Source organism: Alternaria metachromatica (assembly GCF_023757995.1).
Source record: "Alternaria metachromatica strain BMP 0045 chromosome Unknown scaffold_2, whole genome shotgun sequence".
NCBI lineage: Eukaryota > Fungi > Ascomycota > Dothideomycetes > Pleosporales > Pleosporaceae > Alternaria > Alternaria metachromatica.
Window position 1 is genome coordinate 701,595 of NW_026055493.1, and position 15,879 is coordinate 717,473.

The 15,879-nt window shown below is 47.9% G+C and overlaps 5 protein-coding genes across 5 annotated transcripts; 3 read left to right on the forward strand and 2 right to left on the reverse strand.

Moving 5' to 3' along the window:
• Positions 1-607: 607 nt before the first annotated feature.
• Positions 608-973, reverse strand: J4E83_001051 (uncharacterized protein; the record flags this gene model as incomplete). The annotated part of the gene is made up of 1 exon (XM_049328008.1): positions 608-973. One exon carries the CDS (start codon positions 971-973, stop codon positions 608-610), a length of 366 nt encoding a protein of 121 aa, XP_049192526.1.
• A 633-nt stretch (positions 974-1,606) lies between these two features.
• Positions 1,607-2,993, forward strand: J4E83_001052 (uncharacterized protein; the record flags this gene model as incomplete). The annotated part of the gene is made up of 3 exons (XM_049328009.1): positions 1,607-2,587; positions 2,637-2,719; positions 2,867-2,993. The coding sequence occupies 3 exons, from the start codon at positions 1,607-1,609 to the stop codon at positions 2,991-2,993; spliced, it is 1,191 nt and encodes a 396-aa protein (XP_049192527.1).
• A 292-nt stretch (positions 2,994-3,285) lies between these two features.
• J4E83_001053 (uncharacterized protein) lies at positions 3,286-4,952 on the forward strand (the record flags this gene model as incomplete). The annotated part of the gene is made up of 2 exons (XM_049328010.1): positions 3,286-3,720; positions 3,786-4,952. The coding sequence occupies 2 exons, from the start codon at positions 3,286-3,288 to the stop codon at positions 4,950-4,952; spliced, it is 1,602 nt and encodes a 533-aa protein (XP_049192528.1).
• A 419-nt stretch (positions 4,953-5,371) lies between these two features.
• On the forward strand, positions 5,372-6,167 carry J4E83_001054 (uncharacterized protein; the record flags this gene model as incomplete). The annotated part of the gene is made up of 2 exons (XM_049328011.1): positions 5,372-6,098; positions 6,154-6,167. The coding sequence occupies 2 exons, from the start codon at positions 5,372-5,374 to the stop codon at positions 6,165-6,167; spliced, it is 741 nt and encodes a 246-aa protein (XP_049192529.1).
• A 246-nt stretch (positions 6,168-6,413) lies between these two features.
• Positions 6,414-7,598, reverse strand: J4E83_001055 (uncharacterized protein; the record flags this gene model as incomplete). The annotated part of the gene is made up of 1 exon (XM_049328012.1): positions 6,414-7,598. One exon carries the CDS (start codon positions 7,596-7,598, stop codon positions 6,414-6,416), a length of 1,185 nt encoding a protein of 394 aa, XP_049192530.1.
• Positions 7,599-15,879: the final 8,281 nt, after the last annotated feature.

The window sequence follows — 15,879 nt, forward strand, 5'->3', positions numbered from 1 at the left end:
ATTGTCGGGCGGCGTTTGGCCTTGTGACTCAACGACCTCGTCTTCGTAGTACAGACCATCTGTTTTGTTGAAGAGAGCACCCGGAGGTGCCAGTTCGGAGATACCCGTCCGCCAGTTTATGATGGTAGAAAGCGAGACGACTGTGATTCTGCACGCCACGGCGGAGGGCGTAGTAACATAGCGATACTTCACTATCCTTCCCGGTGAATCTACCCGGTACTCGCGGTAGAAGGCCTCCATAGGTATATCAATGGAAACAGGGTCGTAGGGAATGAAGTTGATAGACGGTCTCGGTGGTATCTGCTGACTGGGCAGATACTCCGATGGTTCGCAAAGTGAGGGCATTTTCGGATTGGCGCAACAGTACGCTGTTGTGTTTTGTGATGAGAAGGGAACTGTAAATGGATACCGCCTCCGTTGAGACTAAAGAATGTGATAGCAGTGTAATGTGGTCGTGAAGCGTGTTGGGTCACAAGCGCAGAAGGCTTGATGTTTACTACCTAGGTATTTACTACTCAATTTAGCAACGCCCATGAACGAGAAGGTGAGAACGTACCATAGATGGCGTTCGGTGATGAGGGCTGTGACTACCACGTAGAACCACAAACTAGCAGAGTGCACCTTCCTCCCGGTCTTTGATCTTGGACAACACACTCTTATCGATGTCATGCTCCGCCAAATGTTCGACTGCGACTTCAGTTGAAAGTGGTTTGCCCTCCTTCAGCGGGTCAAGTCCTTTGTTCAGCTTGATCCGCCGCTCGAGCTCCTCGATCCAGTAGGCTTCAAGTTGGCCGCGACGCCTGTCGGACAAGAACTGCTCATCCTCGTCTTGCCGGAATGCCTTGCAGAATGCATCGCGGAAGGGTCGTGATTCGCACACCCACTCGAAGATCTTGGAACAGTCCATGTAAATCCTCGGATCGTTGGTGATGTAGGGTTGCAGGACTCCGGGCACGTAGATGATGTACGGCATCGTAATTTTCTTAGGAGCAGTATTGGTTGTTGTAGTTAGTAGGTGTAGCGTTGCCAGTGAGATACCTTGCGGCCTTTTGATTGCTAAAAGGTAACCGTCGACGACTGTGATTAATTGTTTGCTAAAGTGAGAGTACTATCAGTGAGAGCACTGAAGATCGGAAACTACGTGTTGGCGTTGAGTGAGTCTGGCTCTTCAGGTAATGTACAGTCACAGCGGAGGGTGAGTTTGGTCAACGTATCGTAACATAGCGGGCCATGGTCATCGTTACGGGTGATTGGCATCCGACGATTGCAAATTCCGTAGCAAACGGAGCATTACACAAACCGCTTCATACCAAAGCAGTGAAGGCGATTGCGGGTGGATCCTTGCCATGGTGTTGAAGTAGGTAAAAGCAGTCGTCTAGCAGTTCCTAGATTCTAGAGCAGCAGGGTGTGAGATGAATACGGTGAGACTCATGCAGCAGTGTAAAGTCATGACAAGAGTGGTCTGGCGCGTCGAAGGGTGAACGCCTGGGGAGGGATGACGAGCTAGCCCCCCAATCTTGGCGAATGACTCAATCGCGATGCACCCCTCCAAAATGTTGCAGGCCAAAAAGTTGACGGGAACGACACGCTGCAACCAACCGCCAAGATGAGCACCGAATCAGGAGTCAAGACACAGTCGACCTTCGACATCGTAGCGACATACCGCCGCATCCTCAAAGATGACCCGGAACTCACCATGCCCGTCGCGGCTATCGAGGCGCTCGTAGAAGCCATCGCGCAGAGCTCCGTCTCGACCGTCGCCGAGACACTCGACCTGCTCGAACGCCACACGGCCGCCCTCAAGGCCTCCATCGCGAACCCAATTTCCCTGTCCGCCGGCACAGATCTCTTCCAGCGCTACCTCATCACCACCCTCAACCGCCCGGCGAGCCTGAACCTCGGCCCCGACGACGACTTCCGCGCGATACGCAACCACCTCCTCTCCAACGGCAAGCTGTTTGTGGACCGTGCGAAACAGAGCAGGGAGAAGATCGCGAGTTTCGGCAAGCACTTCATCCGCGACGGCGGCACGGTGCTCACAAATGGAGGATCGCGAGTAGTGGGTGCGCTACTGCGAACGGCCGCCGAGTCGAGCACTCTCCGGTTCAAGGTCATATACGTCTTGCCCTCGTCAAGCTCGTCAGATGCGAAAGAGGGTCTCCAGACTGTCGCCGACCTCCGAGAGCACAATGTACCAGTCGCCACAATTCCAGATTCGGCCGTCGCCTACTCACTGGGTAAAGTCGACATGGTCATTGTCGGAGCTGAAGGCGTCGTCGAGAACGGTGGCATCATATCGCGCATGGGCACGTACCAGTTGGGCGTACTGGCTAAGAGCAAAGGAAAGCCCTTCTACGTGGTCGCCGAGAGCCACAAGTTCGTTAGGCTATATCCACTCAGCCAGTTCGATCTGCCCATTGAGCAGAAGGTACTCGACTTCAAGGTCGCAGAAGAACACAAGGCGGAACACAAGCCCAAGAGCGACGAAGAGCAACGGAATGTCTTTGACGAAGCCATCGCAGACATGACTGCGAAGCAGAGATCGGCCGTCGTTCCGCTCGACGCTCATGACGCTGTCGACTTTACGGTACGCTCTGCTTACATCAATTATGATCCCATCCGCTAACCTGAACTAGCCACCCGACCTGATCTCCGGCATCATCACCGAGTCTGGCGTTCTCACTCCGTCTGCCGTGTCAGAGGAGCTGATCAAGATATGGTTTTGAGCCCTCCCTGAGCATCAACTCCTCACCCTACACCAAATACACAAACTTCATCGCGACGCACACGCCGGACATACACGCGTTTGATGAATGCTCACATCCGTGATAGGAATTATGTAGAAAGCGAATCTGTGACTCTACAGCCTTCGCGCCTACGCCGTAGCCGGCGCGTCACGTCCTGAGACTGCGAACCGCGCGTTACAGGATATGGTACCTCAAAATCTCGCTTCAGAGCGTCTGGAAGCTGGCTCTATCACACAAGAGGACTGAAGAACGAGGGAACGGCCAACGATAACGACGTCCCGTGGAATGGTGTTGCGCCGACGATAACAACATATGATACCCAATAGACATATTCAATGGCAACATGTCTTCGACCTGGTGCACATTCAAGGGTCAGACTCTTTGGCAATGACATATATAGAGTGTGGAAATACTGAGCGTGAAGTATGGGAAAATATTGACATCAGTAGCCAGTTACCTCGAAGATGAATGCACGCGACAGCGTACAAAGCCTCATAACATCTGCTAGTTTCTCACCACCACACGACGCTTGCAAAAAATGCCATATCTAGTCCAACCACCCGCGCAGTCCATCGAAGCTTGCGACCCGCTGTTCACCTACGTGCTTGACGACCCCATCCCCTCCGAAATACGTATACTCAAGGACCTTAAGGAACGGGGCTGGGAAGTCTCCGTGCATTTCCACGATGATGCGGTTTATCTAAATGCTACGAAAGAGATTGGAAAGGCGATAAAAGCGATACGACGCAGGACTCAGATGATACATGGGGATATGGTTGGGGACAGTCCCAGGTTGACTCTTGAGGAAATGTGGCAGAGGGAGATGACCAGCAGGTCGGAACAAGAACTCTACGATATCAAGGAGAAGGAGAAAGTTAACGATGCAGCAAGCATAATGTCGCGGATGACAGAGCAGAGAGCTTGGGTGCGTTGGGCTGATGAGGAGGCTGGGTTGGAGGCGGAGAGCCCTAACGTAAGCAATCCTCTGCTATAGAAATATCAGGAAGACCAAAGTATGCAACTGATGAACCCAGACAGGTAGTGCAAGCCACCGATAAACAGTCCTACCTGTCGCACGCTCTGAGTTTAGAAGACTATGATGACTCAGTCATCGACGTTTACGAAGAGCCTGCTGGCAGCCCCATTACGAAAATACATACTTACAACGCATCTCGTTTTATTGAAGAACACGAACCCGACTGGCATACATTTGTACCACGTCACTCTACCCAACGCGCTGCGCATCAGCCTGCAGGTCAGGCAGCCTCATCATCCTCTATGTCTTCTACAACCTCCCCTTCTTCAGAAGCCCCAGTCGGTCTTATGGGAATGTCTGGATACTGGTGTCCGCCCGTTTTCCAAGCCCGGCCGCAAAAGAACTCTCGATCTCAATCCATCGCACCAAGCGCTGTGCTTCCATCACGAGACTCGAAGGAGACTCGGAAGCTCAAGAAGAAAGTTACCCGCCGTGACTCAGAACCCTCGGTGGGGAAGTATCTGCCACTTGGGTTTGTCAGGCCCCTGTCTTGGGTGAAAGCAAAGCGAAGCGCGAATGAAGGGGCCAGTGCAGATGCAACCGCACCAGATGAGCAACAAACCACCGCTCGATCAGAGAGCTCCTTTAGCCCTTATCAACGCACCACCCCCACGCAATCTGTTCCGAACATCCACCTGCAAGAGTATTCCTCTACTTTACTTCAATCTGAACCACGTAACACATCCCCCGCCTTTTCTACTACCTCCAGTCTTATCTTCCCTGGCCGTGAGATAACCCCCGAAGCATACTTCCAGCGCACGAACCGACCCCGGAAGAATCTACAGCCCCGCCAGCTCACACCTCCACCAGGACTGGAGCCAGAAAACGATCCCTACATGTGGCTAGCGTGGCATCGCGGCCTTAGAAGGCAGCAGGACAAGACTGATCGTGTGCTGGGTAAAGACAGCATACATAGATCAGATAGTGGTAATGCTAGTTGGTATGATGGGTTCCAGAAGATGATGAAGGAGAAGGAAGCAAAGGTGGCCAAGGAAGAGAAGAAGGCTGAGAAGAAGGCGAGGAAGCAGAAGGAGAAAGAGGAGAAGGAAGAGCGGATACGCAAGGAGAATAGGGAGAAGGAAGAGCGGATACGCAGAGAGAATGAGGTGAGGGAGGCTTTGAGGAAAAAGGGTGATTTTGCAGGTGGGTACTTGCCACGGTATGCATGACCGCCTCTACTTACGTGCATAATGTAGGCATAATGAATACCTGGGCAGGTTAATGCTCGTGGGCGGTAGGAGAATGTAATCGCGATGGCTGTTACTGACTCGGGAGGTGTTGATCGAGACCAAGGAGGAGTGCAACACCTAGGACGACATTTTACAAGCCTTCGCATCTACGAGGCTTCTTCATTTGTTCTGTCTCATGTATATGTGGATATTCAATGTACAAGACTTATTCTAAGAGCAAAGTTCAGTCAACAAAACAGTCTCATCTAATCAGCTCGTAAGGAGTTAGTGCCGTTGTTGCCTTGGGCCTAAACGATCCTTCGAATATACCCGAGCAAGTATAAAATCTGCGTGCCGTCAATCCGCGGATTGACTGACCCCGCACCCTTCTTCCCAATACTATCTCGTATCCAAACGCAATGATCCAGCAACCCGAAGACATCCTACGAGACCTAATCATAACAACGGACGGCCAAGCCGAGGAGCCGTATTCCTATCACAATTGGGGCTATACCATCTACCGCACATGCTACACGCCAGAATCTCAATCGCAATGGGAATCTCTCATCGAAGCCATTCAGCTAGGGGTCGAAAAATCCCTCCCTGCGTCGCAAGACGATGAGCCACCAACTACGTCTCAACTCCTACGCTCCCTCTTACGTCTAGACTTCCGCTCCGATGCTTCCCTGTACGACGGTATCACTATCGACCAGCTTCGCCAGACCTATCTCAATCCACCAGAAAATTCTGCACCCCCATCACCGAACTTCTATAGGAGCGAGCGTCTCTTCCTTGTCGCTGACGCGGAGGTTTTGATGGATCCTTACTTTCTGCCGGAAGAGAACGAGACAACAAAAGTACTTATTGACAATAACACAAGCGACGTTGCAACTTCCCAGACTGTACAGAAATGGCAATATCAATACCATGGCTATAGCAAATCCTCCAGTACCAAGCGGCGATGGCTCAAGTGTGTCGAGTTGGACTACGTTGCTGCGGATCATCACCCAAGGAGAAGAGGTCAGGGCCCACGGCCGTATTTTGGCTGGTTTATGATGACGGCGGAGAGTTTGGTGGAGCTGTGGGAGGTGTTGCTTGATCAGGATGTCGAGGAGGTTAAACCCAGATTGGTTGATGTGATGATTTGTAAGTGCATCATGCCCTATTCGTGTGTTAAACACGTGTGCTAATACTTGGAAAGGGGGAGGATATTGAGGCTTGATGGGAAGCTGAGCGAGTGATGGAAGGCGTTCTGTCATATTGCGGCTCTTTTGGATTCTACGCCATCAATGTTGATATATTTAGGTTGATGATAGTTATGGAATTTATCGGAGGCAAGAATGAGGAGATGATGTATACATTCATATGGCCAGCTATCGAATACTACTACGTCCACCCGATTTAGTGTATACATCCTTTCTACATGAGTCCATGTTTGGGCTGATCTGCGTATGTAACCCTCTAGGAGCAATACTTTGCGCCCTCGCCAGGCTTAACGATACCCATATCGATAAAAGCCGAGTAATTCCAGTAGTCTCCTTGTACTCCCTCGCCAGCTACGGGCACATTTCCGAAGAACTTTGCGGTCCAGTAAGCGCTACCCCTAGTGTACTTTGCAAAGGCGTATAACCCGGTGTTCAAATTCTTCTGACGATTTGCAAATTTATTGTCCGCCACCGTCTCGATCGACCATTCACCGATGAATACAGGAAACTTGCCATCTCCTGCCGATGCCTTGGCGTCTGAGCAGATGTCTGCGCTCACGGTATCAGAGTCTGTTGGGCGGCCAGCGAAATAGTAGTTGTGTACGTCGAAGACGAGATTGGTGGACGCTAGGAACTTGGGAGACCAGAACGCTTCACCTCTGAAGCTGCCTTGGAACATTACGGGTATGTTCCTGTTCACGGCTGCTGTTTTCGCAATAGCCGCGTCGATATAATTCTGTACCCATACAACACCGTTGTCTGTCAACGCGGCTGGTGTGCCGAAGGTGGTGATGTCGCGATTGTCCACCGGTTCGTTGATCGGCTCTAGAGTGTATGATTGCGGGGTTCCAGAGGATTGAATGAAAGCCAGTGCAGCATCGACAGCGCGTAGGGAATAGTCGAGGTTCGTCGCGTTATTGAACCAACCGAAGCGGCCTTCGCCTTCACCAAAGCCCATACCGTTCACTCCGCCAGGAAGGGAGTGAATATCGAGGATGATGTGCATGCCGTACTTTGCGATTGCGTAGGATGCGATGTTCTTGAAGAACCGAGTTTGTCCGCCGCTGTAGAAGTTACTGCCAGGAACCTTGACCCATGCAGCGTAGGTTGTTGGAATCCTCAAGACGTTCACGCCAGCAGTGGCTAGCTTGTCGATATCGGCGGGTGTGATGAACGTAGCATAGCGACGCTCTAGGACAGGGCCACATTGCGATCCTAGTTTGGCACAGCAGGTCCACTCATCAGTCGTAGTACCGCAATTCTGCGACCACCAGACTGGGTCAATAACGGCTTCTTGGGCAAGCCATCCACCAAGGTTGATACCATTGGCTTTGAAGGTCTTCCAGTTGAGGTAGGTGGGTGCCTGGCGACCTGTTGGACTGCCGGTGGTGAAAGATGAGAAAGAGAGGAGGAATGCGACGATGGTGTTGAGGGCGATCATGGTTGATGTTGTGGTGTCGGCGTTCCTGGCTGAGGTTGGACACTGTTGAGCATGTTGAGCATGTTGTTACTGGTCTTTATAGCGCATCAGTACACCCGTTGTTGGCCTCTCTGTCCAGCACGATATGCACCACGACCTCGGGTCATGACAACGTTGAAAGTCGAGCGCAAGATGTGGAGCCGGTCGACCTAGCTACCTAGGGTTAAGAGCCAAGATATTAATATGATCAGGCATAGCTATCCTCAAGCCGCTTCAAGACATAGCGTCGTTGATGGCTGTATTACTGACGAGGTGTTTACCCCAGGTTCCACCCCGGACTTGACCCCAGACTTGGCGCCGTCTTGTGGATGCATGATAGTGCCTTAGGTCTTCTAGAAGAATTAACCCGAGCTGCGACTACATGTTCAGTTACTATCCGCATGGGTCGCATTGTCCCGAGCGACCTGGGCTCCACGTCGGGTGGTGTGAACGCTACGTGGCCCACATCCCGAGGTGTGTATCGGCTTCGTTCTGTTTGCGTACCAAGGGGAGGCTTTCGTCTTTGACGATGACACAAATGACAGCAAGATATCGTCTTGAGGTGCGATGCCACGCGCGTAGACGACAGTTGATCTAGGGAAGTAATTACGCGATAGCCATTCGTCGTTGCCTAATCAGTCCTGTGCTCGCGGCACCCCTTGGTCAGGTATCGGCGCCCGAGAGGAACGAGAATGCTCATGATAGTACCGTTGTATCGCAAGTGCTCTGCCAGCGCTGTAGGTTGTGACATCAGGGAGTTGACGGACTAAAGTTTGTCTATAATAACGAGACGAGTGTCTTGGTGAGCCGTCCGTGCGTTCCAAGGTTGTCTGGGTCGCTCAACCGGCCAGCAGCCACTCTAGCCCTCCACATTCTCACCCTCTTCGTTATATCAATGCTGATGGCTTGTATGTCATTTACATCCTCTGAAGCTTTCATTGAACAAGAAAAGCCCTCGATAGTCAATGCAAAGCTATGGGATGTGACCTCGCGGCTTCCAAGGTTGTCTGTCGAGCGTCGAGAGTACAGCTCACACAGCGAACTGATCATCGCGACGGGCAAGGCCGAGAAACGAATGCTTCACATTCTTGGGGAACTGAAAAGATTCTAGTTAACTTACAGGATCCACTTTAGCTATTAACAATGCTGTTGAAGTTCATGATATTTGGGGTGGCTAGTACTAGCTACCTCTAGGGTATATAGGGGCGTCTCCGCCTATGTTTTAGTCTTTAATTAATCTTTAATTTATCCTATTTAATAGGTTATAAGCCCGGCCTTGCGCTGCTAAAATTTACTTTAAAGATACCTACTTTTACTCTTTTTTTACTCTCTTAAAGGACTTGTAAGCGAATCTTTCTAATAGAGCGGCTTTAGATTTCTATACTAGCGGGTTTAAGACCTCTTACAATGCTTTACGTTACCTAGAAAAAAGGAGAGAGACTCTTAACTCTACGCTTATTCTGCTTAATATTAAGAAAGGCGCTAATAAAAATTAGTTAATAGAAGACTTCTAGTAGCAATCCTAGCTAGGCAGTAGAGCGAGCTCTCTCTGCCTAGGGCCGAATTGTTAGTAACTACACCTCTTAGTGCAACTCTATTAGCCTGTTAAGCTATACTTTGTTTACCTTCTCCTTTAAAGGGCTGCTTAGGTAGGGGACAACCTAAGCAATACAGCTGCTAAAACGACAACCTATCTACAACTAGCTTATTACTTTTCTTAATGCTTACCTATTTACTATCTTGAAGGCGCTATTTTCGCAACTAACCTCTAGGAGCAAGCTTACTTTTAGCTAGCTAGTAATGCTATTTCTTTAAAACTTGGCAGGATTCCCTAGATCTAGAACTAGATTGCCCTAGAACTAGACTTTGCGCTTTCCGCCTGCGTATACTAGCAAGCCCGCCTCTGCAGCAATAGCCCTCTATCTCTATAATATGTAGGAATATTATTTAGCTTAATTTTCGCAGCGCGGGGTTTAGGTAGCGGTAACTATCTTAGAGGTGCTAGTTTTTGTATAGGAAACAGTGTAGACATGCTTATAGCTATACAAACTATAAACTATATAGCAGTTTTGGTTTAAATTCTTAGTGGAACAAGAATTAAAAAGTTAGTAGAGGCAGCGCGACCTAGAACTGCTGTAGGAAACGCTAGCAAGCGGAAAACTACCGTAGAATAGCGGCGGCCAAATCTAGGCAGGCAGTATTAAAGCTGTTTTTAGTAGGTATGCTAGGGCGGCGGCAGGCTGCTGCGGGCGAAACAGGCGGCGCAAGGCTGCCTAAGAAGCTAACACAGTAAGGCTAACGCCTAGCAACAGCGCTAGACTCTACCGCCGCTGCTAAGCCCTTAGGCTTGCTCTTAGGCCTCTTAGCTTTTAAGAGATACTGTTCTAGTGTTTCTAGGCGCTAGAGTGTAGGAGCACTGCGAGGAGCGGCCTTCTAGTGTTTCTAGGCGCTAGAGGGGAGGAGACTAGCCTTAGCAGCCTAACCTAGTAGCTTTACGAAAGGCTAGCGGTAAGCGGCTAAGTGAAATTTGTAATAGAGGCTGACAGTAGTGTCTTAGAGGGCTAGCTGGCTTGTAAGGCTAGGTAGCGCAGCGCTCTGTTTTAAAAGTGGCCTGTGCTTCTAGCCCTCTTGTTTTGCGACTAGCTACTAGGGGGAGATGTACTACCTGCTAGCCACTACCTTTTCGCTGACACTGCTAGTATAACTAGGCCCTACGGGCGCAATAAACTTACAACTATTACGATATTTACTTTAACCTTGCCTACTACAGCCTCTAACACGCTAAAGACACCTCGACACCTAGCTGTTTACCTACCTAACAGCCGATATTGATTTACAGCCTCTTAACACTAACAACTCCTCCTATACCTCTACCTTCTTAAATTTTAGCAGCAAGAGCTGTACTAGCACAAGCGCTACTAAAAGCTAACTTAGTAAAGCTAGCTCTTGCGACCTTTTTAGACTTAAAGCTATTACTGCGTTACTACATATACCTAGTTTCTCTATCCTTAAAGGAAAGCGCCTATACTACAATAGCCTTAACTCTACCTAAGCTACCTACTAACAACAAGTTTAAGGCAGAGTTAAATATTAGACAAAGAAAGCTATAATTTAGTAGGCAAGAACAAAGAGACTAGCGCTAGAACCTAACTCTCTACTAGTAAAGCGGCGCTATAGACAAAATTACAGCTAACCTTAAGCTAATCCTAACACTAGACAGCCTAAATAACTAGATTTGCTAGGAAAGACAAGTTACTAAGCTCCTTGGCTTTTTAGGCTATAGGCGCTACCTAGAAAAAGGCAGCAACTGCAATAGCATTACGGCTATTAAAAATAAGACTAACAAGAAGAAGACACTTCGCTAGGAAACCTAGGAGAATAACTAAGACAAGGCTCTTTAGTACATAAAGGCTAGGTATAGAGCGAATGCGAAGAAGCTGCTAGTAGGTAAGACTACTATAGCCTCTAGCATAGCTGCCCTGCGTAAACGCTTCCGCCTAACAGGCAGCGCAGTATTTTAAAATCTGCACTAAGCCTACTGTATACTAACGCTAGCTAACTATAAGGGGAGAATCTTAGTGTTTGCAGAGCAACTACGCACTGCAAAGGCAGAGCTTAAATCTCTAGACTTCTTAGTAGCTATTGTAGAGCTCTTCTTTGTTAACTACTTCCTTAGCGGCCTTACCTCTAAATACTCTACCTTTCTTGCTACTTTTTACTAAACACACAGCCTTATCGCTAAAAAGAATAGAAACGGCGGTACTACGAAGGCTGCTGTTACTTTTAACTAAGTAGTTACTGCCGCTAAAAGATTTAAATAAGGGCTTTAATCTCTTAACTGCCTAAGAGAGATTGGCCTAGTAGTAAGGTAGTTAGGAAGCCTTAAGCCTAGCACTCCCTGCACAGTTTGTAGCAAGGCATACTACACTGTAAATAAGTGCTAGCAGAAGTACTCTTATTTAAAGGAAGAGGTCTACAAGACTAACAGAGGAAGGCGGAACCTAAAGCACAAGAAGTTAAAGGTTAACGTAAATAAGATACCTCTCCTCTCTGCAGGAGGCCTAGCGCACTAGCAGCGGCTTCTAGAATTTAAGAGAGGAGCTAGTTTTAGCTTTGTCGCTACAACTATGTTAGGGCTGTTAGCTAGCTAAAACACTGCCTACCTCTCCTGCTACTAGGTGCTTAACACTAGCTACAGTTACTACATCTCTTGCTCTAAGGAGGTCTTCCTGCTAGAAACGCTGCGCCTATACACAGGCCTACTAATAATTAGCCTTAGAGGCGGTTAAACTAAGCTGTCTTAGATTAGTACAGCAATTTTAAACTTGTGTGTTAATAGCTAACTTTAGCGTATAAGGCTTAGCAACACCCTCTACTGCCTAGATATAGCATGCAACCTTGTTTCTGCCTTCTAGCTCTAGCGTAAGGGCGCGAAGCTCGCCTTTATAGATACAGGCATGTCTGTCTCTACTGCTACAGGTTTAACAACCTACTGTAAGAAGCAAAATAGGGTTTACCTATTTAACCTTTAGCAGCTAGTTACTAGACTTACCGCCTACTCTCTAAATTAGGATTGACTGTTGCCCTAGCACAGGCAGTATGCCTACTTTAGCTAGGCAAGCCTAGAAAAGGTGTAGGCTATAGTTATAGGTATAAGGCCTCTGCTGCCTGCTTATGTCTGTAAGATCTGTGCTAAAGCTAAATTCGCCTAGACTCTTTACAAGAAGCCTTTTAAAAGAGGTAAATACCCCCTAGACTTTGTGCACATAGACATTATTAGGCTACTCTCTGCTAGTAGGCAGGGGGAGCGGTATTAGCTTACTATTGTTAATAACGCTACTAGGTTTACTGCGGCTGTGCCTCTTTGCTAGCGTAGTAAAGCCTTGCGTGCGCTTAAGCGGTTTTTGAACTACTAGGAGCGCCCTAAGCAGCGCTGTAAGCGCATTCGCCTTAATAAGGCGGGTAAATTTACAAGCTATAAGATAGCGGCCTATTGCGCAGATAAGGGCATTTTACTTGAATTTACTGCTACAGACTAGCATTAGTCTAATAGAGTTGCAGAAGTTACTAACTAGATCTTAGAGGAACGCCTTTACGCTGTTCTTATTAACAGCGGCCTAAGCACGAAATACTAGCCTAACTTTTTGGGCTCTATTGCCTACCTAAGGACCTTAACCCCCTATATTTGCCTGAATATGACTCTATACTAGGCCTAGTATAGCGAGATACCTAACGTCGCCTATCTCTAGCTGCTAGGCAGCCGCTGCCTTAGCTATAAAACAGGGCTAAGAAATAAGATTAGAGAGAACAAGGGAGTTAACTGCTGCCTTTTAGGCTATAAGAGCACCTTAATATATAGAATACTGCGCTACGATAGCGTAGTTACTACTACTTATAATCTTGTCTATCTAGAGGATAGGCCTTGCTCTGCGAACTTCTAGGCAGGCTAGAAGCGTACTAGGGTAGACGCAGCTCCTCTGCGATAGGATAGACTTCGCGCGCCCTAAGAGAGGAAGACAACTAGTAACCTATTCTTTAAGCTACTTAAAGCAGACGCACTACCGCTAGAAGACAGCCTAGTTCCTAGAGAAGCGCTTACAGAAACAGCTCTTTTAGACTAACTAAGGCCTGAAACTGCCCTAAATTCAACAGTAACAGCGGAGCTACCCCTTAACAAAATTTAGTAAGATTTAGACCTCTCCGACATTAAGACGCCTCTAAGCAGCCTAGGCGGCGACTATCTACTAGACTAAGTAGTACTAGCTAGCACACTAGATCGCTATCCTAACTTGCGCATTGCTAGCTGCCTAGCTACTAGATTTAGCAGAGCCTATAGCCTGCTCTTTGCCTACTTTAGCACTGCTCTTCTAGCGACTAAAGCTACTAAACTACGCACCTATAAGGAGGCCCAGCGAACACTATAATAGTTACTGTAGTTAACAGCGATTAATAATGAAATTGAATCTCTAGAGGCTAATAGCACATAGAAGCTTGTCTTAAGGGCCTGCTAGTATGCCTTAGGCGGTAAATAGGTATTTAAGCTTAAAAGAGGACTAAAGGGTGAAGTCCTTAGGTATAAGGCTCGCTAGGTTGTTAGAGGCTTTGAACAGCAGGAAGGTATAGACTACTAAGAGACTTTCGCCTCTGTAGTTAAGCCTATAAGCTATAAAGCTATATTCGCTATTACAGCGGCGCTAGACTTAGAAATTTACTAAATAGACGTTAAGACTGCCTTCCTCTATAGCGACATTAATACTAAAATCTTTGTAGAGCCGCTAGAAGGCCTAAAGAGCAGCGAGAGCAAGCTCTGCAAGCTGCGCAAGGCACTGTATAGCTTAAAGCAAAGCCCTAGAATTTGGTATAAGACCTTAGCTGCTTTTCTAAAGAACTAAGGCTTTGCACTACTTACTTTAGATATAGAGATATTTACTAAAGAGCACCTCTACGTCGCTATCTACGTAGACGATCTCCTTATCGCTAGCCTAGACCTAGGCAAGATTTTAGAACTAAAGGCAGCCCTTTTAAAGCGTTTTGAAATAAGTAACCTTAGCGAGTGCCGCTTCTACCTAGGCATAGAGATTATTCGCGACTGCCTAAATTAGATTCTTCGCCTGTTATAAAAGGGCTATCTTGCTAAAGTTCTAGCAGACGCTAGCCTGTCTAACTGTAAGCTAAATTTAGTACTTATAACTAGCAAATTAGAACTAGGACTAGAGGGCTTTAAGGCAACTAAAGAAGACACTAAGTAATACGCTAGAGCTATTGGTTCCCTTATGTACCTTATGCTAGGGACTCGCCTAGACATTACCTTTGCAGTTTCCTCGCTTAGCCGCTACATAGCTAATCTAGCCTCTTACTACATAGCCGCAGTTAAGCACTTACTTAGGTACCTTTAAGGTACACTTAACTAGGTATTAGTGTACAAAGGCGACCTAAAGCCCTTATTAGGCTACACTAACGCTAACTAGAGCGGCGATACAGCTACAAGACGCTTAACATCTAGCTATATCTTTAACCTTAGTAGCAGCGCAATTAGCTAGTTGTTAAAACGCTAGCCTACTGTAGCTCTCTCCTCCTGCGAAGCTAAATACATAGGCTAGACCTAAGTAACTAAAGAAGCTATCTAGCTAAGGCGCCTGCTAGTTAAACTTTAAGCTATAGAGAAGGACGAGCCGCTAGCAACGCCTATTTTAGCTAACAACTAAGGCGTAATAGCGCTGGCTAGCAACCTATACAACTATGCACGCACTAAGCACATTAATATTTAGTAGCACTTTGTTAGAGAGGCGCAAGAAGCAGGCAGTGTAAACTTTTAGTACACGCCTACTAACAAGCAGATTGCTAATAGGCTTACTAAGCCGCTACCTAAGAATGCCTTCTAGCGATTTCGGGCAGCTATTAGGCTAGAAAAATAGGGGAGTTAGCATAGGGGAGCTTGGATTTAAGCAACAGCGCGGCACTCTTCTCCCTCTTTGTCCTAAGAGGTTTAGGGGAGTTTAATAAGGCTAGCTGGCTTAAAGCCTATAGGCCTACACGGCATAGGCGATTGAGCTAAAGCCTGAGGGGGAGTGTTGAAGTTTATGATATTTGGGGTGGCTAGTACCAGCCACCTCTGGGGTATATAGGGGCGTCTCCGCCCATGTTTCAGTCTTTAATCAATCTTCAATTCATCCCATTCAATAAATGCATCCAACGCACTGCCTTGGAATGCTTCCCTGGTGACTGCATCCAGCGCATGCCTACCTAAGGGTTCGTGGGAAGGCGACACCCGTATGCCCTTTCTAAGTACGAGCGAAGAGACGATCCACGCGACGCTCTTATTCTGCATCCGTACTAAGTTTGATCTACAGATCTACTGCTATGGGAAACCAAGCTTCGTCAGCACTCGGTCTTGTACGCCCAACTGCAGTCGCGCAGCCGACACCATTACAGCTGACCGGACAGATCAGTAAAAGGACGCACCGTTGCTCGAATAGAGATCATAGCACGGAATCAGCACGACGATCGCGCACTGTCTCGAAGAGTGTCCCTGTCGATCTTCAGAAACACAGCTTGCTTAGCAAACCACCCGAGTTGCGCAACTGCATTTACGCCCATCTACTCAAACCCGAAGACTGCATCGTACTATCTCCTATGATACGTACGAAAATTACGGGAATTGCATTACTGAGAACATGTACGCAACTTCACGATGAAGCTGCTAGCTTCTTCTACGCAAAAAATTCATTTCAGTGCTACATTCGTAAAAGCGTCTTAGCACAGT